The 11,923-nt window shown below is 39.2% G+C and overlaps 1 protein-coding gene across 1 annotated transcript in view; it reads left to right on the top strand.

Moving 5' to 3' along the window:
• Window positions 1-272: 272 nt before the first annotated feature.
• The window catches only part of LOC143160727 (adhesion G protein-coupled receptor A1-like), a 296,528-nt gene continuing 284,877 nt past the window's right edge, over window positions 273-11,923 (top strand). Inside the window, exon 1 of the mRNA XM_076338820.1 lies at window positions 273-493. Coding sequence (XP_076194935.1) covers window positions 273-493 — 221 coding nt within the window. The remainder of the gene's footprint in view (window positions 494-11,923) is intronic.

Raw genomic sequence — 11,923 nt, 5'->3', positions numbered from 1 at the left:
CGCCGCGGGGTCCGCCCAGCGCCGCCGCCGCACGGGCTGCGGCAGGAAAGGAGCGGCGGCTCCTCGGAGGAGGAGGAGGAGGAAGGGGGGGGGGGGTCCCCCCGAGCGGAGCCGGCCGCAGCGAGAGGCGCGGCGAGGCGGGGCGGGGTGGGCGCGGGTAGGCGTGGAGGGGAGCGCGGCGCCCGCGGAGCGGCGCGGAGGGGAGTCGGCGCGTGCCATGCGCGGCGCGGAGCGGCGGGCGCGGCAGCTGGCGGCTCGCTCGCTGGCTCAGCATGCGCGGGCTGTGCCGCCGCCTCTGCCTGGTGGCCGCCGTGCTGGGGCTGTGCGGGGGCAGCAGGAACTGCCCCGACCTCATCGTGGACCGCTGCCTCTGCGCCGCCGAGCGCGCCAAGGGGCCCGGCCGCCCGGCCCTCCGCATCAAAGTGGTCTGCAGCGGCGGCGACTTGGTGGAAACTTTGCAGCCCGCCGTGCTGCCCAACCGCACCGTGTCCCTGTGAGTACGGCCCGCGGGGCAGCGCGCACCTGGCGGCGGCCGCCGCGGGATTCCCCCCGCCGGAGGCGCTGGCGCGGGGTGCCCCAAAGGAGGGGGGGGGTTGGGGGGGGGGGGGCGCGCAGCCCTGGGCGCGGGGGGACCCCTTGGCGCGGCCGTGCCCGCCGCCGCCCCGACCGCTGCCGCGGGAGCGGGCAGCACCGCTCCGCGCAGATGATAACCCCGGCCCGGCTTTTAAAAAGTATGTGAGAGTTTGGGGTTGGGTGGTTTTTTGTGTTTTTTTTTTTGTTCTCAGTTTGGAAACTCTTGCTGGCGTTTTGGTCGAGCTGGGGAAGCTGGGCTTACGCTTCCCCTGATGTAAATTGCATGCTGCTGTGCACGGTGGTTTGGAAAATGCCAGTGCTAGCAGAACTGATGGAGCTCGCTGGTGCACCTTTCCGCCGGCGACGGGATGGGCTCAGGCTACCCGGGCAATAAATGAACGGTATCGATAATGGTAAACTGCCTTCTGGAGTTCTGTGTAATTAACTGCTTTTCCCCTTCTCTCCCGTCTCCTCTAAATAAAGTTTGGAATTTGATGTCTCCTTTTTTAACAAGAGTTTGCGTGCAACCATTTGAAACGACCCAATCTCCAATATCGTTCTGAGTTGTCTGGTAATTGAAAATGACAGTTTGGTGTTTTGCTCCCCCCCGCCCCCCACCCCCACCCCAGGTGACTTGGAAATAGGTTATGATGTTTTGTTGCCTGTTGCACATAGCTAAACTTGAATAAATGGTATGTATTGTAAGTAAAGTAGTAGAACTTTTTGTAACTGTATCATCAAGTATAGGTGAAAGTGATGTCCCTGCGATGGACCCAAGCAGTAATAGCTCTGTGACATTTACCCTTTAGATCGTGCACATATCAACAGATCTTTTACTGTTGAATTTAGGTCTGTTGACAATTCCTGCTGTGAACATCTCCACTGTTCACTGCATTTTCTTTAAGTCAACACTTTTAGGAGACAACTGGTAAAGAGAGTAATTTATAACATCTGGGCTGCTTGTGCTTGTAAACGTACAGATGTGCTGCGTACGCTTCAGTTCAGTTCTAGCTATAACTGTTGAACGACTTGATGCTGATTAGCTGTATGCTGATTATTCATTTGGGAAACTTTTGCTTGTTAATATAGAAGATATAATAACTACACTTCCTGCTAAATTTTAATAGGCTGGTTTAGAATAAAATTATTACATCAGCATCAGTTTTGACCTAGGTGATAAATTCGCTGCTACTTTTGTAGTTTATATAACTGGCTATATAGTTATAGTTTGTACCCCCCAAAAAGTATAAAATGTTGACATCTTGGGCAGGTAGAAACTATTTTTTTCCATTGGTTAAAGATCTGTAGAAATTCTCATGCTCAGCACGTCTGCAAATGTTTTTCTTCTTAAGCATTGATTCACAGTTTAGATTTTTTTTTTTTTTAAGAAACTTTTCTTTTAACGAGGTAAGTGCCAGTAGATGAATCCAGCTGACCATGAGATCAACAGAAATATGTATTCACTGTAATGAAAAGAAATTGAATTGGAAACAGAAGTGAGAAAAGATGAACGGGGGAGGTGGTGCATTTGAAGTGGTAGGTGGGAGGATTTGCTCACTTATACATATGATTTAAGGCACCAGTAGCAAACTTGATACTATCACCCTAAATGTGCATTTCAGGTAACGCTTGCTCATACTCATTGGAAAGATAGCGTGTTAGGTTTTTTTAAGTTAATTACAAATAGCCATTGACCTGAGAGCTGATTAGCTGTCCTTAGCTGATATAAAACATACAAACCATTGTTTTTTGTATTTCACGTGGACAAGTACAGTACCATGTATCACCTAAACTTACCCGTTTCCTCTTACAATCTGTCTTCTCAGGTTTTTTTCTTCTCAATAAGTAAATTTAAGGCTAAATCTTGAAGGTAAAAAGGAAAAAAGTTTAAAATCTGGGGACATAATAATTTTCAGTAGCTGGAACATACAGATGACAATTTGATTGAACGTGTCAAAGATTTTCCAGGAGAAACTGTTTCTGCTGAATTAAATTACACTTGTGAGATTCGGCCAGCTGCAGAAAGTAATGATAAAAAGCTCAAACACTAGCGCTCTTATATTTGTTTTTGTAGCTGCGTGGAAGACTTGGGCAAAAGAGAATATTCTAGTAGACGCTGCCTGCTGCCATTCAGTTTTATGGGCCCACAGAGAGAAAGAGATCTTTAACATATGGAACATAACCTTTTGGATTGCTTTAACAATTAAGAAATATAGAGGTGAATAAAGGAATGTGTATTCAGATGCAGTAACACTGTAATGAAACAATGTAACAAACAGTTTGGGGCTTTTTGGGCAGATTAAGTGATCTTCTCATATATATATTTGTTATATAGGGATGCCGTTTCCCTAGTGCTATTTTCTTTTGGAAGGGAAGATCGAAGCCAAACTCTTTTAACTGTTCTGCAAAGATGACAGAGGAATTACCTCTGCTGTATCTCTTAAGCCATTAAGAGATGAAGCTGTGTAACATTTCATGTGCATGCTAGGTAATGTTGCTTATCAGCAAATTTCAGAAGTTATGATTTGTTAGTTTAATTTTTTTTTCACCTAAGTGACCACGGGCCTTGGCTGAGTTTGACAATTTAGGCTCTTTATGGCATATATGTATTAAAAGTATCGGTACTGACCATACTTCTGACACAGTCACACACAGTGACTACAAACTGGTGTGAAGTCACTGAAGAAATGCTTATTCTTGACGTGTTTGGACCAATTATTTCCAGCTTATGAGGTGGGGAAGTTTGCATAGTTTCTTTGAAATCACATGAACACAAGAGCTATTCAGTACTGTCTGAGTGCTCCCAATAATAAATGATCACACTAGAAATAAAATAAAAATATAAGCTGATAAAGCAACTATCCCCTCCTCTTTATTTTATATTAAAAAACGAAACCAACAAAAAGACCTTGTTCTGGACTCTGTTTCACTGTCTTTATTTAGCATTTTACTGCTTTGGAAACGGGATTCAAGTGCTTGATGTGGATCAAAGGAAAAAACTTCGCTGTAGCTTCACAAAGTATTTGCACGTATCTTGTTAAAAGGAATTCTAACCCTTACTGATTTGCAACATGTATTTCTGTGCCTTGTATATTGGGGCAGGGGTGGAGTAAGGGAGTTACTCCCCCCCCCCCCCCCCGCCCCCCCCCCCCCCCCCGAAGAATACAGCTATTGAATCACTAATTTATGGGATTCGCTCTCCCCACTTCGCTCTCGGTAGACATGGAAGTGTAGACCCAACAAGGAGGAGTCATATCCCCTCAGGATAATACAGTTTTCTCAGTTTAGACTTTATGGCGAATACTTGGGAATTCTTATATTGAATCAATATTTTACAATTTTTTTTTTCAGTCATGTGATTGGGTTGTTAAAGTGTAACTCTAGAGAAAAAGATTGTTTGCAATTTTCTTTCTCTTCTATGCTAACAGAAATTTTAGTTGTTAAACTTTTGACTGACTTGCTGAAATTTGGGCTATATGGAATACGACAGTAAAAATTGCGTTGCCGCTTTTTGCAGTGCGGAAGTCCTACAATTTGAAATTTCAGGAATCAGCAGATTAGATTCTCTTCCGAGTTATTCCATGTAAACTGGACAGTATATTGGTAGGTTACTGTCTGTACTTCTTTTTCTCTCAAGTGGTGTCAAAAAGTTTATCCTTCTAGTCTTAGAAGTTCTCAGTTCAATACGTGTCTTGGTATCACTGGGCAGAATATACTTTGAAGTTACAAATGCCATCAGTTTCTGATAGTAGCATCACTATTTTTTTTCCTCCCTCAATTCAAAAGAAGTCCGACATTTATACTGAAGGTTGTTATTTTTACAAATTTTACCCACAGATACACCTATGGAAATCTGCTATTTTAACTGTCATGATAGAAATGAAGAAAATGTAAGGTAGTGTATGGCTCATAGCAATTCCATATCATATAGGACTCTTCGTATTTTTTGTATCTATGCATTTTTCTGACTTTGAATCGCAGGTTGTCTCAAATTCCTCAGATTCTCAGTTTCAGAGTGAGGCCACATGACTCCAGTGGTGGTAATCCAGAGCCGTAATACGTACGTAGGGGTTTTCATCTTCAAAGCACTTTACAAACATTAAGCAGTCTTCTGAAAGCAGCATTGCCCCGCTTTTCTCTGTCCCAAAATTACTTTCATGTCACATTCATTTATGTCATGTCTACTGGAATTTATTCAAAGTTATTATATTACTGTATTTGTTTCATGTCCAGTCTTGTCTTTTACACTCCTATATTCAGTTTAGGATATATCAATACAGTTTATTTAATATAAGCATCTTGCTGTAAAAATAGATCACAAAAATGTTCTTTATGTCCCAAAGAGCTTAGAGTTTACGCTAGCCAAAGCAAACAAAGCAAGAATTGAGGAAAGGATGAACAAAAAATATTATTCAGTGGTTTTATTTCCCCATCTTAAAACTCATATCTTTTTCTTTATTGATATGAGATCTCACATAGCATTGCTAATTTGTAAATAATGGTGTTATTAAAGAAGGTAGGCTAATTCTCATTACAAAGGTTTTCACAAACATTTTCACCTTTTTTAGCTTCCTGTGTTCACTCAAAGTGGCAGAAAAAAAGAATAAAAAACAGGTTTCCTGCTCCATTATTTATGTGTGTATACATATTTATACATGCTTTCTCCAAAACTCTTAAAAAAAAAAAAAAAAAAAGCCAGTTTGTTGCTGTGAAAGAAACTCCTAACATAAAGCAAACTGACATAAAATACACATAAGACTTGGAAGGTCTGGGACAGATGGTTGGGGAGAGCAAAATAAAGAGAAGAGAAAAAACACTAGAGATGAAAAGTCTTGAGATATTAGTCTAATCTTCCTTGATATTTCATGTTAGAGATTCAACCATAAAATACCATAACTGAAAATATTTTATTTTTCTTTATGTTATTTCTGACGAGGGAATACCTGCACCTGAAGTCTCTCGTCTACTTGTCAATAGCAGGAAGTACTGTGACCACTTCCAAATTATGACTTTCTTTGGATGAAACTGGTGCGTTGGCATTACTGGAAATTGTAACACGAGAGGAGGGTGAAAAAAATCCGTTAAGGAAAATAGAACTATCTTTGCAAATAGCGTCCAAAATACAGTAAAGGCTGCTTTCATAGTTACCAGATTAACTTTTTAAAGTTATACGAATCAGGCTGAAGTTTCTTTCTTTCTTATTATTAATCTGTAAATGTCATAAGTTAAAACACTGGCATATATCCTCCTGGTGCTTTTAAGTCCTCAGTGGAACTTGCTTTGAGGAAAGCAGTTTGTGCAAGAGAATGGGGTGAGAATTTTTGGAAGCAGATAAAATTATTTTACAGTATTGAACTGTTCATTAATTTGGTAATTTAATATAGAAACCAAGTCATTTTTTTGCTGCATACTGGGAAATTTGCAGTATTGTGGGCTTATGCTTAGTTTCATTCCAGAGGTAAAAAAAAACTGGTGAGGATAGACTGGAGGATAGTAATGCATGTGTGAAAGGAGTTTTATCATGTAAGTGTATATCTGATACCTATTGAGAAGTCCTGAATGAAGTTGGGGTCCTATGATACGGTATTTGTCAGTTGGCTAGCTACGGACCTTGTTTGCCATAAGCAGGAAGAGATTTAGTATATGTCACTGGCTCTTTTTTTTTTCCTTTTTTTTTTTGTAGCTTGGCCTAATACTCATAAAACATTTAATTTTAACTATCAGAAGATACGTGCAACAGAAACTTGTTTCTGAAGTGTAGGTAATCTCATCTGCTGCAGTGAGGTAGTGGCCAGGGAGAAGGTGATTTATTTCTGTGGAATTTGCCTTTATAGGAAGCTGCATGAGTTGCTGCCCCTTGGGACCAAAGTACTGTCAGCCCTTAAAATGGACTGTTCTTTAAAGATTTGAAAATGTAGCCTTTTTTTTTTTTTTTTTAAGAAGGCATAGTGAAACATTTTCTCAAAATACATTTTTTTTTTCCTTGTCCCCTTCTAAATACCCATTATTTAGATGGATACCCTTAGGCATTATAAGATGCGAGGCGAGGTGAAGAGGGGGGGAGCGATGGAGTGGTGGAGAGAGAGGTGAAGAAGGGGAAAGGACTTTCTTAACACAGGTCTGAATAACCAGAAGGAAAGGGTCTGAAGAATGTTATGAAAATGAAGCTCTGGGGGGTTAGTATTACATACATTCTCCCTTTTCTGCATCTTTAGAGGTTTAAAATCACAAATCTTATTTAACTGTTTGATGCTGTACAACAACAGGGTCATATTAACCCCTGTGACTCTGGAAGCCCATTTATTCCTTTACCATTAACACAGACCCAGAAACTTTCTGGGCAGAAATAGCCAGAGTAACAGTGCTTTCTTGTCTAAAGTTTCTCCCTGTTTGGGTCCCTCTGTCATCACAAATTTTGCAGCTGTTGGATCCAACCATGTTCCAGATAATCCATCTCTACTTTCCTCACTGCTGTCTTTTGTCCCATTTTTATAATACAGAGCTGGCAAAAATCTGAAAGTTAAAGGGCAGGGTATCTTTACTGAGGCAGAGGTTCTGCTCTAACAGCCAGTAGGAAACATACATTTGTATATATGAAGCTCACACGCTTCCTTCGTGCACATCTTGAGAGTCAGAGCTTTGTGCCAGTTTGGTTTTCACTACTTAATAATATTTGTGCATGTTTTCAAGAATCACTATTTATGCTATTTGACTTAGATTTTTGAGGAAAAATTGCCTATTGATTTCTAAGCTTCCTCCCTTTCCATCTTCCTGACAGAATTTCCAAACCCTCACAGCAGTAAAAGCGTACAGAACATGAAAAGGTTGGGTATGTGCTTCTCTAATCAACTAGGATTAACTTTGATCAATCACAAGTTTGCTGTCTAGTTCTAGACTTCCCAAATACAATTTGGCTAAAAGCTCTGTATTATTTATAATATTAACCTTTTTTCCCCACCTAATTTGGCAATTATGTAATACAGGGAACACACGGTTCAGGCTTGGTTCTTACTTTTGTGGCAACATGCCATTCTTCACCCTTCTCTTAAAATCAGTTCCGACTGTTTTCATGCCTGGGACTGATTTGGGAGTACTTTGAAGGTATGGTTAGTCATATGAAAACTCTGCTTTTGCAGTTTCTATTATAGTCTTACAGACTTGTTGACAGCTTCTTTTCTGTACTTAGTTGGATATAATCTTATCTGAACAGCACTATGTCAAATGTATAAACTGTTCTGCCAATAAAGTAAGCACACAGTGGTTTATGGGTATTATGCTCATAGACCTATAAATCTTTGCGAAAACCTGACATTTATTCCTAGATCGTATAGAATTTAGATTTGCTGATAGCTATGCATAAGTAAGCAAATTCTTTTAAACTTGTATTTTAAGCTTTCCTTTGATGAGTGGCTGTCTTCTGAACTGGCTATTCATCAAAACTCGTGAAGGTATAAAGGCACTGGCATGCATTTTCAGCATATATGCTGTAGGCTTTGTATAACACAAAATGAAATTTAATGGATTTTCTATGTTATTAAGGTATCATTATGGTTGTCGAGTAACCTGATAAGTCAAGGCCTCCAAATTCCAAGTTATGGACATTTATGATTCTCCTTGTTTATTGAAGAATTACTGTGATTTCTTCCTTCTAATAGCAATCAGGACGATGTCTCCCCATAAAACCCTTCTCTTTATGTTATGGGATAGACTATCCCAGAGAGTGCATGTTTTATAGACAAAAGTATAACTTGGGAGGGTAAAGGTTTTATGTGTACTGTAACTTGAGAAAAGAACAAACTACATCATGGAATGGAAAATAAGGTTAAAACTGGTAGTAACCAAATCAGGCCTGGAAAATTTGATGAAAAACACAGGTTTAATGAAAGAATTGAACACTTAACATTACTATTTATTAGTAGTTCCCTGGCAACAGTTATTCTGATACCTGCATTACAAATTAATGTGCATATGGTATCAATTTCTTTGAGAGCAGAGGGGTGGAAGAAGAGCATAACCTGTTTGTGAGCAACTTTATTAATACAGTAGGTTTTATAGAAATTTCAGAGGAAGTATACGGAAATGTTAGGAAAGGTTCCTCTAATGGGGTGTGCTAACAACCTGGCGCAACAGGAAACCTACCAGCATTTAAGAGAGAGGGAGAAGAAAAACAAGTTATTACCAATTTTGAGGAATCAAATTTACCAGCACTCCTAAGTAACTGAGTTTTTACACATTAACATGTGTCCTATCGGGGGAGCTTTGCACGCTAAGAAAAACGCTTAATTCTCTTTGTCTTCCATGGGCCGTCCTCTGTGCTTGGACCCATCTGCCGTTATTCCCAGAACTTTTTAATTCTGCACTTTCCTTTTTATTATTATTTATTATTATTATTGTTATTATTGTTATTATTACATTGATACTTCTCCCCATTTTTTCTTCTCATCTGCATCTTATTTTTGTTCACGGCTTACATATATTGCACACTTTACTGCAAATGCATTTCTAAAAAAGGAAGATTTTTTCTTCCCTTATCTCCCTCACCAGCTCTGCTCTCGGTCCTCTGGCATGCTCCACTTCTCTGCCAGCCTCTGCACTTTCACTGCTGCGTGCCGCAGCCTCTGCTTTCAGCTCACGGTCTCCACCGCTTCTTTAGTCTTGCATGACTTTCCAGTTCCTTCTCCTTTTCTAAACCCCTCCATTACGTCTTCCCTCATCACCTTTGATCCTTGACTCATTTTATCCTTCTTTTCTGAACTTACTGAGTGGAACTGAAATGAGTGAGGATATGGGTCCTCAGAGATCTGAATTAAGTCCTGGAGTTCAGCGGTGCCTGGAATTGGGGCCAGGCAGAAGGAGTTGATCCTATTACACAACTTACAAAGAAGAAAAATGTTTGGATCTCTAGCTCTGCCTCCTTACAGAGTTTACCATTAAAACTGCAGCCAGCGGAGTAGAGAAGTCTGAATGTGGTTGTGTCAAGCAGTAATTTTATATTGACCCACCAAACATGTTGCTGCTGATGAGAGGGAACTGTCATAATGATCAGATTTGTTTTCCGTCCCCAACATTGTGTATTGTTTAGAAGGGAAGAGGAAAAGCTTAATTTCCAGTTTTCTCTACACCTTTGTGACAACATTCAAACAATATTGCAACCGTCCTTCCAAAACTGCAAAATGTGTATAACACAAATAATTATAGTGATAAAGATGAAATCTTAATGTGTGCTGTTATGCTCATTGCAGTTCTTGAGCCAGAAAACTAAACTTTTCAATATGTAGGCAAATCTAAGCTTAAGGGATTCAATCCTTTCTCCTGTGATATAGCTAGTATTATTCACATTTCAAGTTTATCATATAGCTCTATCTTAAATTAGGTCAAGTTAATGAACTGTTCTCAGCTGTGGCTGTAGCAGTTGACAAATCCATACTAATTTTGCAAAAGCCACAATTTTCCATTCATACTACGTATGGGATGCAGGAAATGAAACACAGTCAAAATGCACAAAACGAAGCACGCTTTCCATTGGAAGAAAACAATACGTTATTCCCTCAGTAATGAATGTCATCATTATACAGCTTTTGTGTTGGGCACACATTTTGTGAATCATATTGTACCAACATTTTCATCATTAGACTTATTTATTACTAGAGTCCCTGATGGAGTCGTACATCATCTTATCTATAGCAAGGTAATTATCTGTAGAGGCAGAATGGTAAAATTTTGTCATATTATGCTTCAGGTAACTCTTCAAAGTACGGGATCACGATTGTTTAAAGTAATTTGGATTACGTGGTGCTCAGAAAAAGGAGTCAAGCTGTGGGAGTTACACCACCAGATATTCAGGTAGCTGTTAAACTACTGATGCATGTGAGAATAATATCTGTAGTTAGTTTCTTCATGGGGAGTTTTTCCTCCATGTTTGGTAACAATAGGCTCTCAGAAAGTTAATCTGCTCTTTCCCTTGGTTACATGATATAGGAGTCTTGTGGAGGGAAGTTCCATATTTTTTTCTTCTAATGTTGGGAGACTTTGGGTAAGAATGTAAGTCCATCCAGTGCGAGCAGGAAGCCATCTTTAAGGTGTGGGTTTTTTTTTTCTGATGGTCATGCTTGCTTTTGCTTTCCTTTCCTTTCTTTAGCAACAGTGCTAATAGGGTCACATTAAGTTCTTAGGATTTGAGGACCTGTTTTTTGTGGACCCTAAGTACACCTGAGGAAGAGCAGAGGAGGACAACATCTGAGATATGAACATCAGAAAATGACATGATGTCAATCATAGATGTTTGGTGTTTATCTATTTCTATGATTTAACGTGTATTAAATGAATGCCGACTGCTGTTCATGTTAAGTAGACCTACCTGGCATATTTATATACTTGCTAGTCTTCATGCAGCTATAGCAGATATTCTAGCGCTAATGTCTTTAGTTTAAACAGAAAAAGAAACAATGAGATTTGCAGAAAAAGGGAAAGTAATTTTTCTAACACTTTTCTTTCTCTTTCCCTTTACTTCTCTAATAAAAGGATGAATAATGAAATTCCTAACACTTAAAATGTGGAAAAACCCCCACATTAATGGTCATTTATTGTTGTACTATTCATAATTCTCTCTGCTTCCTGCACAATTACATGTTATAAATAACAGTGTAAAGAGTCAACAATATAGACTGATGAAGCAAAAAACAACCCTAAGAGCTAAATAAATGTAATAAATTCTAATCTTCTGCATTTAGAACAAATGAAGTTACTGCTTTAAAGTACTTCATTCTTACTGATTATCATTATAAACCAGTTTCTAATAAGCTATTCTTTCTGAAACAATTCTCATTAATTAATTTGTGCCTATATTTAATAACTGGTCCATTAGCGAATTGGTCCATAAAATGGTCTTCATAAAAATTTTACACAGTTAAACAGTAAATTGCTGACTAGGACGACATCATTTTTAATAAATAATACAGTGGTATTGCTAATTGGACAAAATTACTTTAATTGAAAATATCCTCCATATTTTTTCATGTATTGTTAATAAGACTAAGGGAGCTGGTTTCTTGTAATTAAATGTAAATCTCCCTGTAATTAAATGCTGTTTAAGTTTTTATTTTTCTTTTTATTACCTTTGAAGAACTCAGGTCAACTATTTGGTATTGTTATTATGGCTACTTTACAAGTGGAATACTTGGTTACCAAGCTATTTGGCAATGAAGAGGGGTTAAATGCCAAGCCCCAGTTTGGAATAGATTAGAGCAAATAATTTTTTAATGCTAGCTTTCCAGAGTACTGCTTTAGCTGAGGCAGAGTGATTGTTTTAAACAAATAAAATCCATCAAGTAATCATATATTAAATAGCGCT

Source organism: Aptenodytes patagonicus, chromosome 5 (genome assembly GCF_965638725.1).
Source record: "Aptenodytes patagonicus chromosome 5, bAptPat1.pri.cur, whole genome shotgun sequence".
NCBI lineage: Eukaryota > Metazoa > Chordata > Aves > Sphenisciformes > Spheniscidae > Aptenodytes > Aptenodytes patagonicus.
This window is presented reverse-complemented; position numbering and strand designations above follow the sequence as displayed.